The sequence below is a fragment of the Ambystoma mexicanum genome, chromosome 4q, assembly GCF_040938575.1.
Source record: "Ambystoma mexicanum isolate Mex_15411 chromosome 4q, UKY_AmexF1_1, whole genome shotgun sequence".
NCBI lineage: Eukaryota > Metazoa > Chordata > Amphibia > Caudata > Ambystomatidae > Ambystoma > Ambystoma mexicanum.
This window is the reverse complement of record NC_090928.1, coordinates 519,404,277-519,432,050: the sequence shown is the minus strand read 5'-3', so window position 1 is coordinate 519,432,050 and position 27,774 is coordinate 519,404,277. Positions and strand designations below refer to the sequence as shown.

Here is a 27,774-nt window from a genome sequence, read left to right as displayed (position 1 = left end):
AAGTGTGCATGGAGAGCAAGCCTGCCCCCCCACTGGAGACATGTGGACCTGGAGGGTCGTGTCATGCCTTCTTTGCCTCTGAGGCAGTTGCGGAGGAGGGGGACTGGAAAAAGCCAGCGAGCGGTCCGACTGCCTGGACCTCCGCTCTTGGAAGGCGCAAAACCCTCCGCATGTACGCCCCTTGTTCGAGCGCTGCTGTGACTGGGTGTACGTTTTGGGCGTGGTCTTTGTAAGGATGGATAAAGACTTCGCCGTTTGTGAGCTGCTTTCTTTTTATCCAGCTCCTCATCCGTAGTGGAGTGGAAGAGGTCACGCCCCTCGAACGGCAGGTCTAAAATGCGTTCCTGGACATCAGGGTTGAATTCCGTAGCACCGAGCCAGGCCATTCTTCTCATTTCTGTGGCAATACAGATGGCCCGGCCAGAGGTGTCAATGTGGGCCACGGAGGACTCCATGAGGTCTTGTGCCACCATCTTGGCCTCTGCCAGTCCTGCCTTGAATCGTGATGGGCTCTGCGCCAGAAGCTCTGGGAGGAAATCCGCAATTTCCTGCAAAAGCCTCTGGTTAACGGCTGCCAGCATGGCATCCGCGTTGGCTCGACGAAGATGCAGGGATGCGTTGGAATACAGCTTCTTCCCGTATGCCTCCAAGATCATCTCCTCCTTGCCTAGCAGCGCCGCGGACGAGGAGGCAGAGGACGACTGAGGCTTAGAGTACAGTGATGCCGCAGCAATCACAGAGGAGTGCGGCTGAGGATGGGCCGATAGCAAGAGTGTATCCCCCTCCATCTACTTGTACTTGGTGTCCAGGCATTGACTGAGCGGCTGAAACGAGTGGGGCTTGAGCCAGCCCTTTTTGGACGGGGCAACAACGTCCTTCTGCATCCGGATCCCCGTTCTCGCTGCGGGACGTAGCGCGAGGACTTCGGCAAGGACCCCCTCTGCTGGTTGCTCGACCTCGGATTGAGGAAGGCCCAAGTACTCTGCCAGCCTTGCAAGACGTTCGTGGAAGACTTTGGCTGATGACTGTGTGTCGGAGCCCTCTTCCTCGTCTGTGTCCACCTGGGGGTCCTGTTGGTCCGGCACCAGTTGAGGGGTGCTGGGAGCGGAAGGCCGAGGCGTGGAGACCGGAGCCGGAGGCTGGTACGGAACCACCTGCACTATCGGTTGGGGGGTATGAGCGGGCGGCAATAGCTGCACAGGGGCCAGGGACGCCTGTACTGGGGCTTGCGGTGCCAGAGCTATTGGCGGTAGCCCGTTCCTGATGGCATCCTTGAGGATGACCCCCATCCGAGGAGATTTCATGACCCCCGAGGAACCTTTCAAAAAATCTGTCCTCACAAGCTGGAGGGGTTGGAGGTGATATTGACTGAGTAGCGGGCGGCTGCTGGATCCGTTGCGTGGCCTGCCCATACGGACACAGCGGGAACCTACCCTGTGCAAATGAAGGATAGGCTGAAGGACACATACCTGGTTGACACCAGTCCCACCTTGACACTCGTTCCTCCACCTGCTCCCTTCCTTGGTGCGTTATCTGGCAGGTGTCCGTAATGTCTGGCATGGCGGCCATCTTGGCCTGCGTCATGTTGCTTGGCTCAAAGGGCCCAGCCTCATCCAGGACTCTTGAGTGTGGATCATGAGGCCTACCCCGCTCTTCAGGCCGAGACCTGGTAGGCGTTTCACCCTCGGTGGGTCAGCCGGTAGCACTGTGTATAGGCGCCCGATAAAACATGTTGCCGGTACTAGGGCATGGCCCCTCGGGTGAAGACCCTGTAAAATAACCTTCCTGTCCTTCAGCACTGTCACCGGGAGGATCCACTGACCCCTCGGCCTGCTGGCCGGTAGCTGAATTAGCCTTGGTGCTCATGCTGGTATGAGAACCTGAGTGGTTCCTCCCCAGCGCGGGTGAGTCCTTAGAAAGAGTCTCCCTTGCAGGGTGCGCTGGAAAACAGCGGCCCTACCTTGGGCCTGGATCGATGATTGATCAAGTCCTTCAGGTGCCCTGGAGGCGATCTCTGGAAGAGCACCCTCCACCAGGCCAGTCTGTTCTTCAGAGACCTCGAGGAAAGCGAGTTGCACGCGGTACAAGCTTGCCAGCCGTCTGGCCAAGGCAACATAGGCAGAGGGTGTGGGGTTCTGAAGTTGGAAAGAGCCCGTCGCAGGATGGACACATTCTGAACCAGTAGAAGTCGACATGCACCGGGGAGGAGCGTGACGCCTGAGGACCGAGTACCTGAATGATAAAAAGACAGAAGAGAAGAAGTATCCGCACGTGGAATTACATGGCCGAAGCCAAACCCAGGAGCGCTGTTCAATTCGGCCTGTTACAGTTGACGTGGAAAAGGAGACTGGAATGTGGCGCCGGAGGACGGAGTCAGGGCAGCGCATGCTGTTAGGCAGAATCCTGTGCAGTTCCCTTGGGGAACACTGCAAAAAGATTAAGACTACAGGAGTAAGCAGTAAACCAAATTGGTAGCAGTCTGCACCAACCAGATTTACCTGGTAGCTGTGGCTAAGCAGTCAGACTTCTCTCAAGAAGAGTAGGGCAGTATATAGAGTATACACAATAGGGCTAAAAACACAGAGCAAACAAACAATGACCAGAGCTTTGTATCAAAAGTATATCATTATTTATTTAAAACACATTTTAGGCAATACACTAGCACTCTAAATCAAAAGCAAGTTAAGACACAGTCAGGTAAAGTATAAACACCTCCCTTGATAACTATTGGACCAGTCAGAGTTAAAACACCCCTATTTGTTAAAACAGGTGTGAGCGCGTAACCTAGATGGCACTCCAATGGTTAAGTTAAAGGGAGAGAAAAAGGCAGGGCATAGAAATAAAACAGTTCCCAACACTTTTAGAAGTTTAAAGCAAGGGAGTAAAGGCAGTATACATTGTAGAGCCAAAGTTCATAGGCCAGGCCCACTTTAAATGGAGCAAAGCGAAATGTGCCCAAGATCACACCGTTTAAAATGCACTAAAAGTCTTTGCAGAATGTTTAAAAGAGGTTGGGGTGATTCAAGAAGTAAAGTTAGAAGGTCTGGGGCCAACCCAGTTGGAAAGCCAAGGATTTAAGGGTTACCTTTAGCAATCCGTAGAAAGGGAGGCCAGGCAGAACACAGTACCTTAAAGATAGAGGAAGCTCCAGCGGTGGCAATTGTTCCTGGCAGTGGTTGAAGGTCGTTGTTTCGACCAGGGGAAGAGAGGATCTTGTCGAGGAGGAAACTTGGAGTCGATGCACTGCACGGGGATGAAACCAGCCGCGGAGTTTGTCGGTTAAAAGGTGCGTTCCATTTATTTGCGATCAAAGTGGTGAAGCTTGGCTATCCGGCCGCCGGGGGGCTTGGCACAGGTGATTCGACCAAGAGATGTCTTTGGAAGGCGACAGGGGAGAACTGGTTTATCCCACCAGTTCAAAGGAAGAAGACTCGTCCACCAGAAGATCTTCTCTTGTCGTTGGGAAAGTGTTGAGTTCGTTGCAGCAGGGCTCCACCGGTGGTGTCGTCGTTGCAGATGGCTCAGCTTCTTCCCTCTTCGGATTCTTAGGTCCTGTGGCGACTTGTGAATTTCCAGTCCCAAAATCCCTGCTTTTATGCAGAAAACCCCCCCATTCAACAGCCTAGCTGTCACTCAAACATGCTAAGTGGTGAGCCAGGCGGCTCACCACTGGGCCAATCAGAATAGAGTGCGACTTGGGTTGCTAAGGCAACGCAGTCCAGGGTGCCAATTCCCCTCCCCACCCATCCTGTGGAACCCAGACTGAGTGGCACCATTTGGAGGGCTTCTGTGGAAAAGCCAACCAAAAAGTGGAAGGGCCCGACCTTGGTTGAAGTTACAGAGACGGACACAAACGCCATTTTAGGAAAGAGTTCTGGCAAAAAGACCAACTGTTGATTTAATATTAAATAAATAAATCGGCGGTATCTTTAACATTGCACCAAAAAGTGGTGCGTTTAAAATCATTGGAAAAATCCCATAGGAAATATTCTGGTGGAATATTTTGCGTGGTAACCACTGCCACTGGCCAGAAACTCGACAAGGGGGGACTGGCGAGTGCCCCCTTGAAAACAGACCCAGGGGCAATCAAATTAACCCCTTCCAGTACTTCCACAATATGATGGTTTGTACTGGTTCTGTTCACAATGTTGGACTAGTAAAGTCAATGGTGACTTTACATGCCCTGGGAGACAGTCCTCCCAGGGTATGGAGTCTATGTTTGGGGGTCACTATAACACCCCTCTGCACAGAGGGTGCTCTGTAACGCAAACAAAAACAGATGATACCCTATGGAGTAAAAGACCCCATAGACCATAAGCACACAAAAAGTCAGACATACCTCAAATCATGCCTAAGAGTGGGAGGAAGAGAGTCTCACTCTTAGCAGGAGAAAAAAACAAACCCCAAAAATCCAGCAAAGCTGCTGGGGGACTCGCTAGGTTTGGGAAATTAGCCTTATAAGAGAGTTCTCCCTAACACATGCTCCCACGGCCGCACTCTCGCGCACCTCTAAATTTAAAGGGGGAAAAAGGCTTTTTCTGGTGAAAAAGGTTCTGTCTACCGTCCCTAGGAAGGGACGCCTCATGCAGTATGGAGGAAAGGGGACGGGACGTAAGAGTACGTTTAAGAAAATCAAACAAGAGCACAGATGTACCATCATATAGCCCAGGCGCCAGATGCCAGCAGAACGCCATGTAGACCATGAAAGAGGGCGATTATTAAAGGGCAGTTTTGGGTTCCACCAAATTGAGGATGCTGGGCTCAATAAATAGCTACCACCTAAATCAAAGCAACACTTTTTCCAATCCCTTGAGACAGCTCTACACCCAACACCTTTCCTCTCCCCAAGATCATCAATACAGCTACTTGGCCTAACTCTTGCATTATTTCAACACCCACTCCAAATGGTCCTTACCCTCTCCAACATTAACCCACGTTTCAACATGCCCATCAATCTTGATTTGATTTTCCATATCAAGTGGTCACAGTTTATATTTGGACAATGTACCAGAACCAAAATCAAATTTCAAGGTTGTAGGGGTAACACATACATGAAAATCTCATGCAGCCTTCTATAACGCGCAGACTCTCCAAATAAAAATGCAGACAAAATACAGCTACATTTAGCGATCTCAGTTTGACAAATTCAACATCAACCACTTGGAGGTCTGGGCTGTTTGTTTTATTGGGCAATGTAGAGTGCAAGAGTTAGAGATGTCTGCATTTTTCATTCGAAATACTTTGAGCTCATGCCGTGGCAAAAGAATGAAGGGAACAGAGCCTGAGCTATAAAATTCACACTTCTGTGTATACATCCAAGCTTTGTAACAATACGTAGGGCGTTCAAAATGATAAAATCAGTCAAACCCTTCTTTTAAAAAAATAACATTTACTTAAAACCATTTGTGGAGGAGATGTTATATTAAATCCCAATTTTTATTAAAAGAATGTTTGTATTTTGTACATCAGCAAATACCTGTAAAGCAGCCTGATCACCAGCTTTCACTTCCTTGTTTTCCTCTTCAAAAACACAACCTCTGTTAACTGCATTGGTGAAGGAATTGGTTCTTCCCCAGCTGGAGGAGCGTTTGTGTCCCGAATGTTCAGATAAGACCTTTAAAAGAAAATATTATTCTTAATAAGCTGCTTTGCATAGCAGATCTTATATCAATTATATTACTATTATAACCAAGTGCAGAACACTAACAGGAGTCCCATTTAGCGTGTATTGGGTACTATTACTGGCAGATAATGGTAAAATGGTCCCAGTGCTCAATCGTTTCGTGAATCCTTGATAATGGTAATCATGTAGTGAGCCGTTTTGAATAATGAAGACAAATGTAGTGCTCAATATAGCCAGGAACAATTTGTTCACTGTGAATGTCTATGGAGATTCAATCTCATTCGAACTTTGTGGTTTATGCTTGGTCTGTAACCTGTCAAACTTCACTCTTAAGAAAAATTGGGTGAGAAAATCTCACTCAATATCTAAATATGAATGAGCGATCCAAGTCAGGATGGAAATCAACAGATCCGACTTCATATTTTAACAAATGTCAGTCAGTTACTGAGCACAAATGTGTGTCCAGGATGTTGCTCATGAGAAAAAGCAAAACATTTTATTTATTTACTCAAAATAGGACCTTTCAAATCTGTCGACAGCAGAACACCTTAAAATAGGCATATACAATTTCATATAAAAGATATTAGACTTGCATGCCTTAAATATATTAAATTCTTCAAATAATAAAATACATATAGTCGCATGAAACATACACATCGTACATAAACATCAATTCAAATCTCATAATAGGATAACATTAAGAAATAAAACTTGATTTTTCAATTAGGCTGTTTTAAATAGCCCTAGCTCTTCCCGCAGTCTCAGTACCTCTGTGTTAAAAATGGTTCTCTACCTGCATTCATCCTGCTCCAAAAAATTCAAAGGACATACACCCTTTATTAAAGAAGCGACCTAGACATTTTGTGCGGATATTAATCAGAGCGGAATATTCCTCTGATATATATGCTTCATTGTCTGGACTATTTTTTTTTTTTTTACAAAAGCCACATGTGCCTATTGAGGGGACCAATGAGGGGTAGCGAGATGATAAATGTTCCCCTGTCACTAACGAAATCGAAGAAATGGTCTCTGGTTGTATGGACACGGATATAGCACCAGATGTTTAGGTAGAACTCCCAGAGCATTATATTCTTTGGAGAAAGTGGAGTGGAGACGAGAACTTCTCGTATCATCTAAGGTTTCTATCCAGTCCATTTCCCAGATATACTTTTTCACCCACATTGGATTACAGTTCCAATCACAAATTCCTACCATATTTCATTAATACCCCTTCTACGGTTTGATTCATGTGTTTCTATAGTTTTGAAGAATAATTGGTTAGTGCACAGCAGAAATCCTCATACAAAGTTCCCAGAGTAGTGGAGGGTTCTTTACCATACAGGGTTAAGACTCGCCAGTGGAACCAAGCTTAAAGAGATCGAAGTCCCAATTCAAAACGCAAGGGGGGCATTGGTACTGCTAATAATAGATTTAAAGGTTGCTTCCATATTCTACCCTCCAATTTTTCCCATGCTACTTCATAGCAAACTGGCTTCACTTCCGAGACATACAAGACTGTTGGCACAACCTTCCCTATATAAAAATATACTAATAGCCTTATTGAGAATTTGCAGTATTTGCTGAGGATCTTTTTCATTTGATATACCAGTGAATTAATCTTGCTCTCCAGTGTTAGCCAGTACCGGAAAACCAAAATAAACTACTTTGCTTACAGAGGGAATCGGGGCATCATCTATACACCACTTGAAACCACACCCTTTTTTGGGTGCTTGGAGAAGTGAAAAACACTTGACTCTTTCTGGTTGATGGTTATTTCATTAAGACTGGCATATTCCCCCAGGGTCATCAACATTCTTTGGAGGCAGATGGGGGTCAGGTCTATCAAGACAACGTCATCTGCATATGCCATTCAATATATACTATGGTTTTCAATTTAGGGCTGACAAATGCAGCCTTTTTAAGTACTTTATCCAAGTCAGCCAAAAACAAATTAAAAAGACAGGGTGCCAATATGCATCCCTGTCTAAGACCTCTGGTTACCTTGATTTCATCCGTCAAGTGTCCCTCCTCATCCAGACAAATTTGTACTCTGGTATCCTCATGCATATATTCCAGAATTGCCAAAAAGCCTTAATTTATGCCACAACTGATCACAATTCACTGTGTCAAAGGCTTTGGATAAGTCCACCAGCGCAATGTAAACGGAAGAGCCCTTAGTGGCCCATACTTTGTCAGTAAGTGCGGTCAAAATTATCCCATTCAAATTTGTGTCCATACCCCTCCGAAATCCAGTCTGGGCTTTAAGAAGGTGATTCTCGGCTACCCAAACCTCCAGTCTCTCTAAGATTAATGAAGCAAAGATCTTCCTATACGCGTCAAGAAGGGCCATTGGCCGATGGTTCGCTGGATCAGACCGATCGTCTTCTTTAATATGGGGACGATGATAGAAAGGCTCCAAGATTCCGGCATAGTTCGAGTGACAAAAAGGACATTGCAGATCAGTCAAAGTTGACCACAATTCCTTATTTGATTTTAGGATGAGATTAGTAAGGCAATTCGGCCGGCAGCCGCTGAATTGGATTGCGATTAAGAGCTCAATATCCATTGTTTAAAAAAAAAAAATCCCATGAAACAGATGAATTAGGGATAAGTCTATCAGCCGTATTGCCATTCATTTGTTCTCAATGGGTCCGCCACGAGTATTTACTAAACTGCAATACATTGTGATATTATCTGTGGGTGATTGATCTCATTAACCAGAATCTACAAATGTTGAGAATTCTTTGATATTAATAGGAGCAACATTTTTTCACCATCAGTCTGAATTAAAACGGACTTGTGCAGATGCAGGCAATTCTTATAAGCACTTAATTTATTTTTCTTGCGCTCATAAATCTTTCCATCCACAGTACTCAACCTTAGAAGACGCAACCGTTGTCTATAGATCTTTCTCCTGACCCAAACTGCTTTGTCAAATGTATGCCTAGGAGATGAATCATTAACTCTGGGAAAGCCTGGTGCCTCTTTATTCCACAAGAAATTCTTAAAGCCATGACTAGAGCAAGCCTGTTCAAGGACCTCGATAGCGCTTACTCAAACAAAATCTTGCACTACTCTCGTGAGGACCGAGCCTCCTTTCCTGAATTTCCTAATCAGATTTCACGCATTGTTAACATACAAACTGGTCTGTTCTCTAGATAGGTTAGCTTCAGTCCCCAAGTTCAACTTCACAATCATTTTATTATGGTCACTCATTTGGGTATCATGGAAAGAGAAGAATAAGTTACTTACCGCAGTAACGTTCTTTCGACTGGATGTTCCTCCCATGTATGCCACATCTTTTGATATCCCCAATATCCAGCTTCAGCTGCTTCGGAAAAATGTTTCAGCAGAGGGCGCTGTGCGTCGATGCAGTCGACTCTATGTACCTAGAGGGCCTCCGTCTCAAGGATATCATTAAAAGGTGTATATATAGCACGCGCAACACCCGTTGGCTTCAGTACTGTATTTTCATGTCATTCTTAAGTAGAACTACCCCTGTTAAAACGGATTAGACCACACTGGACTCTGAAGGAGCATAAGCTGAAATAACATGTAAATTGTACTGCGGGGTAGGAAGGTGGCGCAGGGGCATTAGGAATACGTGGGAGGAACATCCAGTTGAAAGAACGTTACCAGGGGTAAGCAACTTTTTCTTCGAATGGAGTGTGTCCTCCCACGTATTTCTCATCTTTGTTGGTTTTTGGAGGCAGGCGTAAGAATTTTGTAATCAAGAGGGTTGTTGTGAACAGAATGAAGGACTGCTTTAATCCTGACTTAAAGTGGAATCAAGGCAGTAATGCTTTGTAAAAGTATGAATTGTAGACTAAGTGGCTGCCTCATAAATGTTTTTATAGTAACACCTCTTAGCAGAGCAGAAGTAGTAGCCATGCCCCTAGTAAAATGGGCTCTCAAGCCTTCTGGGGGAACTTTCCTGGACAGCCTATAACATTCGGTAATAGCTCAAATAATCTATCTGGACAAGGACTGTTTGGTTACAGCCTGTCCCAACCCATGACCAGTGTATTCTATAAACACTTTGTCATCCAGACAAAACTTTGACATCCTTGAAATGTAGAAACTCAGAGTCCTTCGTGGGTTGAGTCTGTGTAGCCTCTCCTCTTCCTTGCCAGGATGAGGTTGAGGTTAGAAAGTAGGTAATACCATCTGTTGTCCCAAATGAAAATCTGAAATGACCTTAGATAGGAATGAAAGTTTGACCGTATGGACAACCTTGTTCTTATGAAAGACGGTAAAAGGTGGTTTAGAAGATAGTGCCTGCAACTCATTCACACTACGGGCTGATATTAGCGCGACCAACAAGATGGTGTTGAATTGTATTCGTTTTAAGGGACATTAATGGAGCGGTTCAAATGGTGCACACATGAGAAACCTTAAAACAAGATTAACCACTCAAGTGCCAAGGACGAGGTATCTCGTCCTTGGCACTATTGTTCAGGTAGGTCATATTGCTGTTCTTTAGTTTTGTTGCTATCCTGCATGCCTTTCTTTGTTTAAAATGTCTTTTTTCTCCCTTAGGTATGCAGAGTTTCAGTGCGGCGAACTGGCTTGGTTGAGCCCCGCTGGTAAATGATGGCGCATTAAGAGCGCTATGATGCGGTAAGTAAGCGCTATGCGCAGCGCTGCGAAGTCTTGCCTTTGCTAACCTGTGTTTTCCTTCCTTGTAGGTCGCGGTGTTCTTCAGCGCGAGTGGAATGTTCGGAGTGGTGCCAGCCAAGAGGTGACCAGCCACGTAAGCCTTTTGAGCAGTTCGTAATTTGTAAATGTCTCTACAGCTTTCTTTAATGTTGCCTCTATCTTCCTCTTTCAGGTCATTCTGTCCGGGAGACGTGCAGATTCGAGGAAGCTGTTCTCAGTAGCTGCAAGTGTTTAAAGATGAAGACTGCAGGTAAAATGCTGCTGCTAATGATGTTCCTTTTGTCTCCTTGCAGGTTCTGCTTCTCCAAGGTTCGAGGAAATAGCTGGACACGGTGAGCATCACGTTGCAAGCTGCAAAGTAACACGAAGCATGTTCTGCAGTCAGGGTGTGGTTTATATAGCCCAGGTAAAGTAGTACCATGGAAAGTAGTTCCAGGCCTGACACACCCAAAACACTAGACCGCATAGCTTGGTTCTTAGGGACCAAGCTATGTGGATGCCTGCATGTTGGCTGACAATACAATAAAGTAGTTCCCAAGCACATTGTTGTTCATGGTGTATGAGCCTGGCACCATAGGCGCCAGGACTGGCCCCATGAGGGCTTTTGAAGAGGATGCCAGGCTCTAGAGGCCCGAGTCCTGACTCCACCTGGCCAATGGGTTTGCCAGAGGGGGTTTTGGGCAAGGGTCGTGACACTCGCCCTCTTAAAAAGCATGCATGAAGGCCGAGTGTCTTGACCTCTGGATGGAGAACCCGACCCTCCTCTCGCGAGAGACGGTCCTCTCTTTGTGTACGATGTATTGGAGGGCAGATGGACAGGTCCCGAAGGTCCGGGTACAAAGTCCTCCATAGCCCAATCTTAGGCAACGGGGATCATGGATTTCCTTATCTTTCTCAACCTCCTGATCATGTGAGAAATGACGGGGCCTGGAGGAAACACGTACAGAAGTGGAAACTCCCAGTCCACTACGAACGTGTCTCCGAGAGCTCCTCTTGGGGGAAATTCCCAGGAGCATTACAGTTTGCACTGGTCACAAACAGATCCACCTGAGAGGTTTCCCAAAGGGCAAATATCTCTTGAAGGACTTCCTACGCTAGTTCCCACTCGGGGGAAACTGTGCTCTGCCTGCTCAGAGCATCCGCTACTGTGTTCTCCACTCCAGCTAGGTGAACTGCTGATGGGGAGATTCCTTCTTGAATTGCCCAAGATCCAGAGCTGCATTGCCTCTCTGCACATTAGTAGTGACCGTACACCTACTCTCTTGTTGAGGTAGTACATGGCCACTGTGTTGTCTGTCATTATCAGAACATTCTGTCCCCCATACAGAGGGCAGAAAAGCCTTCAGTGCAAGTCTGATATCAGCTCCAAAAGAATGATGTGTAATTTGGACTGATGGAGACCAATGACGGCAGATTGTCAGATCGTTGGCATGGGCTCTGTTAGGCAGAAACCTGTGCAGTTCCCTTGGGGAACACTGCAAAAGATTTAAGACTACAGGTATAGCAGTAAACCCACTTGGTAGCAGTCCGCACCACTCAGATTTTCCTGGTAGCTGTGGCTGAGCAGTCAGACTTCCCTCAAGAAGAGTTAGGCAGTATGCAAAGTATACACAATATGTACTCAGACACAATAGCACAAGCAAACACTGACCAGAGCTTGGTTTCAAAAGTATAGAGTTATTTATTTATTAAACACACATAAGTTGAAATTATTCTAGCAAAAATATAGTAAAAACACTTCAAACACAGTTATAATGAAAGCAGTTTCAACCCTTACTCCTATCTAGACAACTCTAGGTTAACACCACATAATTCGAACAGAGGTGAGTGCTTAACGTTAGATGACACTCTAGTAGGTTCAAGAAAGGGATAAAAGAAACAGAAATAGGTTAAACACACCACTCTAAGGTCCAGAACACTTGCAATAGGCTCAAAGAAGTACAAAGTCACAGGTGAGCAAAAGTCACTAGGCAGGGCCCACTCTTAGAGTAGCCGGAGCGAAAATGTGCCCAAGATCACACTGTTATTAGGGATTCAAAGTTTTGCAAAGAGTTAGAAAGAGTTTAGAGTGGCTTAGAAAGTTTAGCCAGGGTGTTCCAGGCACTCCCAGGTTCGAAAGCCGGGGGCTAAATCTCCCCCGTACAGTCGGTGGCAAGGGAAGCCAGGCGGAACACGGTACCTTAAGCGGAAAGGATCCTCCAGCGGTGGCAGTTGTTCCAGGCAGTGGCAGCAAGGCTCGACGTCGGTCAGGGGAGAAGAAGTTCTCGCTGAAGAGCAGAAGAAGAAGGTCGTTGCACTGCCCGGGAAGAAACCAGCCGCGGAGTCCTCCGGTTAAAGGGTTGTACCGACTTTCGTGGTTGGGGTAAAAGTGGTGGGGTTCCGGTTGCCGGGGTGCTTGGCACTGGCAAGGCGGCCACGAGATACCTCGAGAAGCGAAAAGAAGGCGAAAACTGGTTGTCCCCACCAGTCAAGGGAAGGAGCCACTCCGTTAAGAGTTCTCCTCGGTCGTCGGGAAAAGTGGTGAGACGGTTCAGCAGGGCTCCACCGGGTGGTGTCGTCGAAGCAGGTCGGCTCAGTTCTTCCCTCGTCGGATTCTTGGTCCTGTGGCGACTTCTGAAGTTCCAGTCCCCAAAGCCCTGCTTTTATGCAGCAAACCCCCATTCACCCAGCCTAGCTGTCACTCAAACATGCTAAGTGGTGAGCCGGCCGGCTCACCACTTGGGCCAATCAGGACGGAGTGCGACTTGAGTTACCAAGGTAACTCAGTCCAGGGTGCCTAAATCCCCCTCCACCCCTCCTAAGTACCCCAGACAGAGTGGCACCACTTTGGAGGGCTTCTGTGGAGAAGCCCGCCAAAAGTGGAACAAAGGGCTCCACTTTGGGTCAGAGTTACAGAGGCGAACGCCAACGCCATTTTTGAATCAAGTTTTGGCAAAAAGTCCCAACCGGAGTTATAATAATAAATATATAAACCGGCGGTATGTTTAAGGCTACCGTAAATACATAATTAAATGTGTTAGCCTAAAACAATGGGAAATCCCATAGGGAAATATTCGCGGTCGAATATAAAAAGTAGTTTCCACTGCCACCAGCCAAAACTCGATCAGGGGGGACGGAGACGTGCCCCCTCGACTAACAGACCCTGGGGCAATCGAATTGCCCCAGCCAGTACGTCCACAATATGATGGTTTGTACTGGTTCTGTTCAGGATTCAAGACTAGCAAAGTCTTTGGTGACTTTACATGCCCTGGGAGACAGTAGTCAGTCCCAGGGTATGGAGTCTATGTTGGGGAGTCCCTAGGACACCCCTGGGTCACGGCACAGAGGGTGCTGTGTGACCCACATCACAAAAATACATGAGGCCCTATGGAGTAAAAGACCCCATAGCCCATTCAACACAAGGTTTAACCAAGAAAACACACTTCAACATGTCCAAGAGTGAGGGTAAAAGAGTCTCACTCTTGGCAGGAGAAAAAAAGAAACCCCAGAAATCCAGCAAAGCTGCTGGGGGACTCACTAGGTAGGGAAATTCAGCCTAAACAGAGAATTCTCCCTAACACTCGCCCCCCCCAGACTAAGGGACAGGAGGATTTAATCCACTCCTGGATGAACCTCATACCTCTAGTCGATGATATACATCCTAGAGAGTCCATCAGCATTTTGATGGCGACACCCTGACCTGTGCTCAATGGTGAAATCAAACCCTTGCAGGCAGATTGACCATCTCAATAGTTTTGGATTTTCCCCTTTCATTTGCATTAACCATCTCAAGGGTTGGTGGTCAGTCTGAATAACAAAAGTAGAACCATACAAGTATGGCCTAAACTTCTTCAGTGCCCACACAATAGCAAAGCATTCTCTTTCGATAGTTGCCCACCTTGTCTCAGGATCCTTCAGTTTCCTACTGATGAAGCAAATGGGGTGCTCCCTACCCTTCTCATCCAGTTGGCTTAAAACTGCACCTATACCTACATTGGAAGCATCAGTTTGTACAATGAAAGGTTGGTGGTAGTCAGGAGCTCTCAATACTGGAGCTTGGCAAAGAGCTCTCTTCAGTTTTACAAAGGCCTGATTGCACTCCTCATTCCATTTGACCTTTTTAGGGAATTTGGGAGAGGAGATTACATTCAGTGGAGAAGCTATGGTCCCATAGTTCTCAATGAAATTCCTGTAATATCCAGTGAGGCCTAGAAAAGCTCTCACTTGGGTTTGAGTAGTTGGTGTTGTCCAATTTTGCACAGCTTCAATCTTGCTGGGCAAAGGCCTTATTTCTCCACCTCCTACCTCATGTCCAAGGTAGACCACTTTACTTTGACCAATCTGGCACTTACTGGCTTTGATTGTCAAATGGGCCTGTTCCAGAGCCTGCAACACATGTCCTAGGTGGTTCAAATGTTCTTCCCAGGAGTGGCTGAAGACTGCAATGTCATCCAAGTATGCCATGCAGAAATCTTCCATCCCAGCCAGAACCTGGTTCACCATCCTTTGGAATGTGGCAGGTGCATTTTTTAGTCCAAAAGGCATGACCTTAAACTGGTACAAGCCAACTGGGGTTGAAAATGCAGTTTTCTCCTTGGCATGGTCTGTCAGGGCTATTTGCCAATAGCCTGACGTCAGGTCAAATGTGCTGAGGTACTTGGCTGCACCAAGTTTATCCACCAACTCATCTGTCCTGGGCAAAGGGTGGGCATCAGTCTTGGTGACTGCATTTAGAGCTCTATAGTCCACACAGAATCTCAAATCTTTGGATCCTGCCTTTGGTACTAACACAACTGGGCTAGACCATGGACTAGTAGAGGGCTCTATTACCCCGAGATCAAGCATCTTCTTGACCTCTCCTTTGATGTGGGCTCTGATATGTTCTGACATTCTGTATCCTCTGCTTTTGACTGGCAGACAGTCACCAGTGAGTATCTCATGCTGGCCCCAAGGGGTCAAGCCTGGTGACAGTGAGAACAGGGAGGCAAACTGATTTAACATAGATTTGCACTCCTCTTGTTGCTCAGGTGTCAGGTCTGAAGAGAGGTTGACTCCTTCAACTTTCTCATCTAAAGGCACACCTCTGAGAAGATCAGGGAGAGATTCACTCTCTTCTTCCTCTGCAGCTGAAGCTAGAAGCAAGGCTCCTACATCAGGTCTGGAGATGTATGCTTTTAGTCGGTTGGTGTGGAAGACTCTAGGAGCTTCCCTGGGTCTGCCCAGATCCACCAGATAGTTGACCTCTCCAAGTTTTCCCACAACCTTGAAGGGTCCCATCCATTTGTCTTGCAAGGCCCTCTGCCTTGTTGGGAGCATAACTAGAACTAGCTGGTCTTGAGTAAACTCAACCATGTTAGCCTTCTGGTCGTGCCAATGTTTGACCAGGGCTTGACCAGCTTTCAAGTTGTCACTTGCTTCTGCCATCATGTGTGACATTCTCCTCCGGAGACCTATCACATAGTCAGTCACTCTGACTGGCTTGAGGGGAGGAGCACCTTCCAATCCCTCCTTAATCAGGGCCAATGGACCTCTGACTGGATGGCCATAGAGACGCTCAAAGGGAGAATAACCTACTCCCTCCTGAGGGACTTCTCTATAAGCAAAGAGAAGGCATGGCAGTAGAAGGTCCCACTTTTTCTTAAGGGGTTCCTCTAAAGCACCTATCATGCTCTTCATGGTTCTGTTAAACCTTTCAACCAACCCGTTTGTCTGAGGGTGGTATGCGGTTGAGAACTTGTAGGTAACTCCACAGGTTTTCCACATGGCTTTCATGTAATGGGACATAAAGTTTGACCCCCTGTCAGAGATTACCTCCTTAGGAAACCCAACCCTGGTAAAAATACCAAGGAGGGCCTTAGCCACAGCCGGAGCTGTAACAGTCCTCATAGGAATTGCCTCAGGGTACCTAGTAGCATGGTCTACTACAACAAGTATAAATCTGTTGCCTGAGGAGGTTGGAGGATCAAGGGGACCAACAATGTCAATCCCTACCCTCTCAAATGGGACTCCCACAACTGGGAGAGGCACTAAAGGTGCCACATTCTTGGAACCAACCTTACCAGAAGTCTGGCAGGTATGGCAGCTCTTACAATATCTATCTACTTCAGCCCCCATCTTTGGCCAATAAAAGTAGAGTGAGAGCCTTTCCTTGGTCTTCTTGAAACTCAAGTGACCAGCCAAAGGTATCTCATGGGCTAGTTGTAAGAACTGTTGTCTGTTCTCTTGTGGGACTACAAGGCGTTTGTAGTCCCCAGGTTCAGACTCAGTGGGTTCACTGTAGAAGAGGCCATCTTCCCAGTGCAACCTATACTTCCCAGGCTCTTGCCCATCAGCTTGAGAAGCTGCCTGGTGGCGGAGACCTTCCAGAGTTGGACATTCTCTTTGCCCCTTACGAAAAGCCGCCCTGCTAGGCCCACCTTCTGCCAGTAAAGACTGCAGCTCAGGATGGTCCTCAGGGTCCAAATCTCCAATAAGGTTGGGGCCTCCTTCTAGCTCTTCCTCAGAGTCTAGCTCAACCACACAGGGTTGTACCTCCCTCTCAGCCTCAGCTGGAGGTGGAGTTACAGGTGTAACTTTGGACAACCTAGGGGAAGTCCTTGTTGGAAGCACTGGAGTGCTTGCTGCTGGCTTTTTCCTAGGAGTCTTGGGTTGCCCCTTTGCTCCTGATCTGGTAGTTACTGCAGTAAGTTGTTCCAGTGGGAGAGGAGTGATTTCTGTCATCATCTCCTGAGATAACCTTCTCAGGGTTTTCTCTCTTGCAGGTTTTGTGAGTTCCTGTAACCTTTTGCTAGGAGGTCTGGGGGTATGAGATACAACTCCAAGAGCTTTGAGGTCATTACCCAACAGAACCCTACCTGGCACTTCACATTGTACACTGACAGGTATTTTTACAGCCATATCATTACATTGGATGAGAACTGGTAACTGGGGACACATCTGCACAGGCCCACCAGCTAACTTGGTGAGGCATTTGGGTGCCTTAGCAACATCCTCTGCCTTGAAAAATGATTCATCCACCACAGTTATGCTGGCTCCAGTGTCCCTAATGGCAGGAGTCTCCTGACCATTCACCTGGACACTGTCCTTATAATACTCTTTAGTATTATCTGGGATAGAGTTATAGACATCTAAATTCTGTTGTTCCCACAACCCCAGAGAGACTAAAGAAACACTAGCTGAGACTCCAGTGGGTTCATCAGCTAGTAATAGTAAGTTTCCACTTGCCATATGTACTTCCTCTTCTGGAGCGAAGGCTAAGGAGGCAAGCTGGACCCCTGAAGGTTTGCCCTTACATCTGGGATCTCCTTTCACATGGTCAGTAGCCTTACAAACAAAGCATGAGCCAAAGGCTCGCTGGAATGGAGGCTTGTTCTGACCTCCTTCTGGTCTGGGACCAGAAGGTACACTAGCCTGATTTGGTTTCCCTTGTGGCTTACCCTTATAGTTTTGTTTGGGGCCCTCTTTGGAATTTGTAGTATTAGAATTCTCTTTGGAGTCCTTTTTAGACTGTTTCTCCCCATCCTTCTTCTGAGTTACCCCAGAATCCTTGTGAGTGGCCCTGTTGGCAACCCACAAGTCAGCAGCCTTAGCTAGTTTCCGGGAATCCAATTCCCTGGAATCAGCCAAGTGTTGTCTGAGCTCAGGAGAGCAGGCATCATAAATAGTCTCCAACATAAACAAATTCTTCATACCTTCATAAGTGTTCACCTTGTAACCCTTAATCCATCCCTCTAAGTTTTTCAAACATTCACTCACCCAGGTAGCCCAAGGGGTACCATCATGCTTTTTGAGGTTCCTAAACCTCTTAAGATACTGGGAAGGGGTCTTCCCAAACCTAGCTATCAAAGCTAGTTTCACACATTCATAGTCCTTCCTATCCTCCTCCCCCATCTCCATTACCACATCAGTTGCAACATGGGGAAGCCTAGAGAACAACCAGGTGAGTAAGTCATTTCCTGTGATGTTCTGGAGCCCATGATTATATTCAAACAGAGACAACCAATCCAACACATCCAACTTAGGCTCATACATACCAATCAATTCTTTAGGCATCCGGGGTCTTTTAGGACTGGAACTTCTAGAGGAGCCAGAGAGAGAAACATTCTCAACAGATAATTTCTTCATTTCTAAGTCATACTTGAGCTCCATTTCCCTTAGCCTTAGTTCTTTGTCAGTTTGAGCATTAAGTTTCTTATACTCCAATTCTAGCTTCATTTTCTCCAGTTCAAAGTACTGAGGACTAAATGTGGGACCTGGTAAAGGTCCAGTAGGTACAGCAGGTAGAGCAGGCAGAGGCCTAGGGGGGGACAGTTACAACAGCCTCACCCTCCTCTTCTGACTCTTCCTCAGAATCATCAACATTTAGCTCCATGTTAACTTCAATGCTGTCATCTACAGTTGCTGGAGTGGTAGGTTCCTCTGAACCATCACCCAGACTTTGGTTAGCCAACAATCTTTCAATCAGCTCCATTTTCTTGCCCTTAGTCAGGAGATCCTTATGTTTACAGAGCACTCTTAAACAATCAGCAGTTTTGGCTGCAAGGGACTCTTGACTATAGCTTTCCATAACTGACATGTTAGAGGATTACTTTTACAGTGCTAAGCTTTGTGGTTAGTTGCACTAAGGTATCTAAAGTACAATAAAATGTATACTCAATACAAATCCCACCGCTGTACACCAGTGTTAGGCAGAAACCTGTGCAGTTCCCTTGGGGAACACTGCAAAAGATTTAAGACTACAGGTATAGCAGTAAACCCACTTGGTAGCAGTCCGCACCACTCAGATTTTCCTGGTAGCTGTGGCTGAGCAGTCAGACTTCCCTCAAGAAGAGTTAGGCAGTATGCAAAGTATACACAATATGTACTCAGACACAATAGCACAAGCAAACACTGACCAGAGCTTGGTTTCAAAAGTATAGAGTTATTTATTTATTAAACACACATAAGTTGAAATTATTCTAGCAAAAATATAGTAAAAACACTTCAAACACAGTTATAATGAAAGCAGTTTCAACCCTTACTCCTATCTAGACAACTCTAGGTTAACACCACATAATTCGAACAGAGGTGAGTGCTTAACGTTAGATGACACTCTAGTAGGTTCAAGAAAGGGATAAAAGAAACAGAAATAGGTTAAACACACCACTCTAAGGTCCAGAACACTTGCAATAGGCTCAAAGAAGTACAAAGTCACAGGTGAGCAAAAGTCACTAGGCAGGGCCCACTCTTAGAGTAGCCGGAGCGAAAATGTGCCCAAGATCACACTGTTATTAGGGATTCAAAGTTTTGCAAAGAGTTAGAAAGAGTTTAGAGTGGCTTAGAAAGTTTAGCCAGGGTGTTCCAGGCACTCCCAGGTTCGAAAGCCGGGGGCTAAATCTCCCCCGTACAGTCGGTGGCAAGGGAAGCCAGGCGGAACACGGTACCTTAAGCGGAAAGGATCCTCCAGCGGTGGCAGTTGTTCCAGGCAGTGGCAGCAAGGCTCGACGTCGGTCAGGGGAGAAGAAGTTCTCGCTGAAGAGCAGAAGAAGAAGGTTGTTGCACTGCCCGGGAAGAAACCAGCCGCGGAGTCCTCCGGTTAAAGGGTTGTACCGACTTTCGTGGTTGGGGTAAAAGTGGTGGGGTTCCGGTTGCCGGGGTGCTTGGCACTGGCAAGGCGGCCACGAGATACCTCGAGAAGCGAAAAGAAGGCAAAAACTGGTTGTCCCCACCAGTCAAGGGAAGGAGCCACTCCGTTAAGAGTTCTCCTCGGTCGTCGGGAAAAGTGGTGAGACGGTTCAGCAGGGCTCCACCGGGTGGTGTCGTCGAAGCAGGTCGGCTCAGTTCTTCCCTCGTCGGATTCTTGGTCCTGTGGCGACTTCTGAAGTTCCAGTCCCCAAAGCCCTGCTTTTATGCAGCAAACCCCCATTCACCCAGCCTAGCTGTCACTCAAACATGCTAAGTGGTGAGCCGGCCGGCTCACCACTTGGGCCAATCAGGACGGAGTGCGACTTGAGTTACCAAGGTAACTCAGTCCAGGGTGCCTAAATCCCCCTCCACCCCTCCTAAGTACCCCAGACAGAGTGGCACCACTTTGGAGGGCTTCTGTGGAGAAGCCCGCCAAAAGTGGAACAAAGGGCTCCACTTTGGGTCAGAGTTACAGAGGCGAACGCCAACGCCATTTTTGAATCAAGTTTTGGCAAAAAGTCCCAACCGGAGTTATAATAATAAATATATAAACCGGCGGTATGTTTAAGGCTACCGTAAATAAATAATTAAATGTGTTAGCCTAAAACAATGGGAAATCCCATAGGGAAATATTCGCGGTCGAATATAAAAAGTAGTTTCCACTGCCACCAGCCAAAACTCGATCAGGGGGGACGGAGACGTGCCCCCTCGACTAACAGACCCTGGGGCAATCGAATTGCCCCAGCCAGTACGTCCACAATATGATGGTTTGTACTGGTTCTGTTCAGGATTCAAGACTAGCAAAGTCTTTGGTGACTTTACATGCCCTGGGAGACAGTAGTCAGTCCCAGGGTATGGAGTCTATGTTGGGGAGTCCCTAGGACACCCCTGGGTCACGGCACAGAGGGTGCTGTGTGACCCACATCACAAAAATACATGAGGCCCTATGGAGTAAAAGACCCCATAGCCCATTCAACACAAGGTTTAACCAAGAAAACACACTTCAACATGTCCAAGAGTGAGGGTAAAAGAGTCTCACTCTTGGCAGGAGAAAAAAAGAAACCCCAGAAATCCAGCAAAGCTGCTGGGGGACTCACTAGGTAGGGAAATTCAGCCTAAACAGAGAATTCTCCCTAACAGGCTCCCCACCCCGTGAGTGAGGCGTCTAACTACCGTTACCCCCGGCCATTGCTGCCAAAAAGAATCTTCCTTCAGAATATTGTCCTCGCAGGCCCACCACAGGAGATCCTATGCAACCATGTTTGGAACCTGAACCATGTTAGGTCTGACATCTGGCCTGAGAGACTAGCCTCTTGCACCAGGAAAATGCAGGATGCCACAAAGCCGAGCAACCTCAAGAAGTCGAAGGCCGGGAGACCCTTGGCACTCTGAAATTTGGTGACCATCTGCAGAATGTCTTCAGCCCTCAACTCGAGTTGCAAGGTCTTTCCCAAGGATGGTATAATGTCCGACTTGTTGTAATTGAGGAAGAAGCCTAGTCTGTGGAGAGAGTGGCAGGTCACGCCAAGATGATCCAGGACTTCTTCGGGAGAACGTGCCCTGATCAGCTAATCGTCCAGGTAGGGGTAGACGTGAATGCCCCCTCTGAGACTCGCTGCCAACACCGCCATCAGTTTGAGGACAATGAGAACGGGCATCTGCGAACCTCAGGTACTTTGTGCTTGAGATGGATTGGCAGATGAAAATAAGCATCCTCAAGGTCCAATGACACCATCCAACCCTGGAGCTGGAGGGCCTGAAGGATCTGAGAAAGTGTAACCATTTTGAACTTGTCCTTTCAGAGGAACTTGTTCAAGTATCTCAAGTCCAAGATGGGTCTCAGTCCGCCGTCCTTCTTGGGGATCAGGAAATATGCAGAATACCATCCTTTGTTCCTCTCCATTACAGGTACTGGCTCTAAAGCACCTTCCTCTAACAGGGACAACATTTCCTGCACAAGGAACTAATCTGGAACCTTTAACGAATGGCTCCCCGGTGGATGATTGAGGTCTCTGAATGAAGGGGAGGCAGTAACCTTGGGCTATGATTTGTAATGCCCAAGTATCTCAAGTAATACCCCGCCATTCTTTCAGATGCTGAGACAGTCTGCCTCCCACTGGGGTGTCCTGAGTCAAGACCTCGGAGAGGTTTTGCGGCAGATGATAGTAAAAATGCTGCTGCTTGGGTAGGCTTTGCACCTCTCTCTTGTCCACCACAAGGGCATCTTCTTTGGTCTCTTTGACCAGCCATTCCCATTGCTCTTCCAACGGAGGAGTACTAGCGAAAGGAACTACCCCCGAAAGACGGTCCACTGGAGTGAAAAGGCTGAGACTGCCTGATAGCGGCACCTAGATACTGCAGCTTCTCAAGGCTTTCGTCAGCCTTGCTGCCAAAAAGATGAGAGCCGTCAAAAGGCATATTAAGGAGTCCAGACTGCACGACCGGTGCAACTCTAGACTTACTTAACCACGCAAAAATCATGGTGCTTGCCACCATGGCTCTGCTGATGCCGTCAGCAGATTCCAAACCCGACTGAGAGACTCGCAGATGGCCTTTTTGCCATCTTTTACAATGGCCAAGAAGCAGTCTCTTTCCTGCCCTTTGGGAATATTTTCAGCCGCCATGGACATACAGTCCCATAGAGTGCAAGTACATTTTCACAAGGGCACATGCAGAGTTGGCCAATTTGAGAGCCATGCTCCCAGCAAAAAAGACTTTCCTTGACCAGGCGTCTATACGTTTATCACCCCTATCTGGTGGGATCGTCGAATAAGCAGCCTACTTGGAGGTAGCGGTTGCTGCTTGCACCAGACTTTCTGGGGTAGGATGTTTTGACAAGTAGCTGGGGTCAGTACTTGACAGATGATATTTGGCACATTTGTATTGACTGCCAGACTTGATTCCGGTGCTTCCGATTAGCACTTACTCTCTTTTGTAAAGCGACATGAAAGGGTAGGATAGGATCCCTTTGAGGACCCTCGTCCAGGATATCCGTGAGGTCATCCTGTTCAAATGGGAGGGCAGGCCTGCTCCATCCCAGATAATCAACTACCTTGGACATTGTCTGTAAAGGGCATCTGTGTGGTCATCTGGTTCTGGCTGAGCAAAATCCAATTCTGGTGAAGCGTCTACTCCACTGGCTGTCTGTACATTTTCACACAGGTCCCGTAACCTAGATTCTTCCGATATGAAACTATCAAGGACATTTGGAGTCCCATACTGCAATCCAAAGGGAGAATCATTGTCATCAGATGGTTCATTGTCCTCATAGATGGAAGTGAGTGACTTAAAGAAATCCTATGTAGGCAAAGTAGTAAAGGTTTTCTGAATAACTGGCAAAGGCGTTGATGGCTTCAAAGGTTTTGAGCTAGATGCTGATGGAGTCATCGATGCCATCGATGAAGACGTCTTAGACTTCGATGGCATGGATGACATCTACTTGTCCTTGGACTTTGTCCGTGATGAACTTCGATGGCTCAAAGGGTTCCTTTGCGTCAAAGCCTCGACGGCTCTCGATGGGAATCTGGCTTTCGTCCCGGGCTCCAGGGCGCATAAGATTTGGCTCAAGCCCTTTCCTTACCACCTTCAGAAGTCGTGGTAGGAGCATGGCCTATTTGCTTCGAGGCTTTGCCTATCAAAAGTTTTGAGCATTTCTTGCCTGAATGATTCTCATTCAGCCAGAGTAGAGGGCTTAGTGGGGCAAGATATAGTCCTCTCTGGGGAGAAGTTGGACGAGGATGACTAAGGAGGCGATTTGTGATGCCTTTTCTTCGATTTCCTCGACGACGACTAGGAGTGGTGGAAGCCACTCCGCAGCCTAGACCTTTTAGTCTTCTGTCATCGAAGAGAGTTCTCTCGTTTCGTCAGAAGAAAGTTATTTCGATGGGGTAGTCAAAGGGGATTTTTTCGGGGAGTCTACCTACCACCAATTTCCTTTACGCTCCTTCAGAGCTTTTCCGGTCATCGACTGACTTCTGACAGACTGAGGTCTTGTGCTCCACACTGAGACACCAAGCGGGTCCGTCAGCGACATCTTGGCGTTGCAGTCTTGGCATTTTTTAAACCCGGTCTTCAGGGTTGTCAGAACCGAAGACAAAGACATTTGATCATTCTCGAAGAAATATCTGAAGCGCACCGTAGTTCACGAAGCGAAAGCTTACTCGGAAAGAAATTGAACTGAAGCCAACGGGCGATGCGCATGCTTTATGTACCTTCAATGGCATCATCCTCGAGATGGAGGCCCTCGAGGGACATCAAGTCGACCGCATCAACACACAGCGCCCTCTGCCGAATTTCTTTTCCGAAGCAGCTGAAGCTCGATATTGGAGATATCACAAGATGAAGAATGCGTGTGAGGACACAATCCATTCAAAACATGCATTATACATGGATCTGGATAGATATATGTAATCAATTATGGTTGACTTTGGACCATTTTTCCATGTGACCTTAGCATTTGAGTCGCCCGCTACATTACCATTTGCCCTAATTAGTTCCCAATCAGAGGTCGAGGCTCTCCATTTACGGCCATAACGATTACTAATTTTGTTTTTGGAGAGCCGGTCTTGAAGGCAATAAGAATTAAAGTCCCCAGCTATAATCAAATCTGTTTCATGGTCGGACAACCAGTCTCCCATTATCTCTGTAAGTTGCCCAATAAAATGATCTACCGAACAGATCGCCGAATTCTAATAAAGGTTAATAATAAGAACCAGCATAGTTCCTTTCTGAGTGTGAACTACTATTTCTAAGGCCAGAATGTGCAGGCCATTCTCTGAGATAATGTCAAATTTCTCATTTTTTAATTTAGTGGCAACCAATAAGTCACTAGAGAGTCGGCCACCGGTCTGTCCTTTGGCTTTCTGTTGTGCAATTGAGAAACCTTCGACCAAGATCTGACTAGTAACCCAGGTCTCCTGCATTAGAACAATGTAATTGTCTCTGAAAATAGATCTAAACTCGTTCTGCAAGAAGCTATTATAGCATCTCGTTTTCCCGACTAAGATCTGGGTCACATTTTGCATCAGAAGGATGAAGAGGATACCATGGATTTGGCAGCTTCCCATCGGAGGACATCCACCAAACATCACGGTCAAAATGGTCCTACCCCCTACACTACGGGGCTTACCATTCACATTATGGTTAGAATTATCCAATTCCTCCCTCGACACTTGACGAATCAAAATTCCAAATTTACCCATCTCCTCATACGCAACAAGAATAGATTTAGCAATGAACGTTCAACCGAAGACCACTTCAACAATATTAGTACGCACATCATCAGGGAAAGTAATATAATCAATATCATAGGTAGAAATACCCTCTGCCCCTCAAACCTTTCCCACCAATTACAAGATAAAGCGGTTTAAAAAGACTTCAGTATTCAGATTAAACTTTTATTTTTTTAAAAAGAACACACTAGTCGGCGATACCCGGCATACACTTGTGGTGTACTGCTTTTTTAGAAGTAAGTTTGTTCAACAAGCGGGAAGATGCCTGCGACACCCGCTTATCTTTATTACAATTACTGGACTTGCCAGCATTATTCCGGGGACCCAAAAGACGCATCAAACCTTCCAACTGCTCCTCATCAGACAAATTCTTACATGTATTAAGCAGCCGCAACTCCGCAGGCTTTTCTAGTGCCGTTTGTTTTTGTTTATAAACCAAAGCATCATGAATCTCAGCGGTCATGCCATCAGCCTTATTCACTACTTCCAATCTATCTTGTTTGCAGTTACTTTTAGTTTTTTTGTCATATTGAATATAGGACCCTATCATAGGGCTTTTGACTGAATGACAGGGCCCTGAGGAGACTTACCATTATGCAGGTTCCCCAATGCGTTGCCATCATTGGTTGCTATAGGATCCTCCACTCTGTAAGGCACTACCCTATCTTGAAACACTTTTTTCAATGTTGTGCCTTCCCTCCTTGACAACTCATAATGACCACAGAAATAGTTTGTACAGCTCTAGAAACTGTACCATTTGAGATATTCTTACTTTCTTCTACGGCAGGAGGGAGCACTCTTATCGCTTTATTGGTATCACAGGCTGCAGATACATTTTAGTATTAGTAATCAAATGCTGGCGATCTGTTGGTTCTTCATCCAATATGCACACAGATTCAATCATTTCATTACAAGCTTCCAGTGTTTGAACAGCCCACTCATTAGAGGAGAGAAGATTTACTGGGATTGTGGTACTCACAGCAGTTCAAGGCAATATACATACAATTGCCTCTCCTCTGGACTCTTTTTTTGGTGGGGCAAAAAGGGGGGGGGGTATTACTTTGAGCTTCCTCCAACTGAAAATGCAATTTCCTGATTGATTTTTTAGAAATGTGTATCCTAATCTTTTTTCGCTCTTGCTTAGTGTTTACTACTGCTATTGTGCCTTTTCTCTTTAAAGTACCTTCACATTTGTTCACGGCTAAACTGTCATTCAAAGTACCTCTATCATCATCATTATCAACAACTATTGGTAACAAATAATGGCAGTCCGTCCCTACAGACTGAGGGCCTTCACATCATCCCGATGTTGTCAGAGTGCGTCAGATGCACTCAAGATGGAATTTAAAGCAGAAACGGAAGGGGACATCAGCCTGATTTGTTTGCCTGCTTCTTTTAATGTATGGTGCAGAGGAAAAGATCTTAATGCCTCTGGATCATGCAAAGAGTTGGAATGTTCAATTGTCTGACCACATTAGGATCTACACCATAGTCACTTATCACTGACTGCACTGCCTCAGTGGCAAAGCACCCAGTGGTTCCCTACACATTCCAAGATACTGCCCTCACACAATTTCGCCATCAATAGTTCCAGGTGTCTAATTTCTGTGCCGCTTCTAGCAAGAGGAAAAAAAAAATCGGATCTTCGGCCCGGCGATCAGAGTGGCGTTCGAGCGCAATGTATGTTTGCTTACCAGATTTTCCCCACTTTTTGAGGCCATTGACAAGCTTGCGGACGATGGAGCCTGCATATAAACAGGAGTGTGAGAATCTCTTGTCATTCCAAGTTCGGCACATATGAGCTGCATCAATCCGTCCTCACTGCGATGATCTGAGGCCATATTGGCCATAAAAAAGCTTTCTACAGCCCCCGATGTTAGTACAATTTCCATGTAAACGTTGGCAGTATTAGTTTTAGCTTTGGGCGTCCCCACACAGATATCTCCCAACAAACAGGGATACTCTGTATTAACAGGAGTCCCAGACTTGGCAGCAGGAGTCTTACTGGTGTGAGAAACTGGCAACGAAGCGGAGCATGGGGCAGAGTAACTTTGCAGCTTTTCCAAATAGGTGACTTGTGACATAAGGAACAGTTTTAGCTACACGCTAGCGGTTAATTTGCCTAGATGGGGTGAGCTCAAACTCAAACAATGGTGTAGTCACGAGAATCGTTACAAGGGAGATTCACCACAGGTGACCTAAGTCAGTCAGCAGGAGAATAGGCAACATCGTCCCACCGCGAACCAAAGACCAGTTTCTGCTTCCGCTCTCCGCAACTAAACCGTTTATAAAGGTTTCTCAAGAGTCTCCTTGCAACACTTCCTCCAGTAGTAAAAATAGCAAACAGACTGTGCTGCAATTCACTGCCAATCCACAAGACCTCAGCAGACTACTCTATGCTGCCGCACTCCATTCCATATTTCATCTCTCATTTTCCAGGAGATGTGCTCAGTGCAAGGATAGGTCAAAGTGCCTCTATCCAAGTGAGGTAGCTGGTACAGGGATACGCCCAAAAGTTCCAAACATGAAGCACAACTACTGCATAACCTCTTCACCTTGTAAAGGTAGTATTTCAGGGAAACACCCACTTGGCTGCACCATCTTCACCCAGATTCAGTA

General features: G+C 46.6%; 1 protein-coding gene across 4 annotated transcripts in view; it reads right to left on the bottom strand.

Annotated features, from left to right (window-relative positions):
• Positions 1 to 27,774, bottom strand: part of RALGAPA2 (Ral GTPase activating protein catalytic subunit alpha 2) — a 3,672,963-nt gene that overhangs the window by 2,564,957 nt on the left and 1,080,232 nt on the right. For all 4 annotated transcript variants that reach the window (XM_069608069.1, XM_069608071.1, XM_069608070.1 and 1 more), the window contains exon 12: positions 5,477 to 5,614. In XM_069608069.1, coding sequence (XP_069464170.1) covers positions 5,477 to 5,614 — 138 coding nt within the window. The remainder of the gene's footprint in view (positions 1 to 5,476; positions 5,615 to 27,774) is intronic.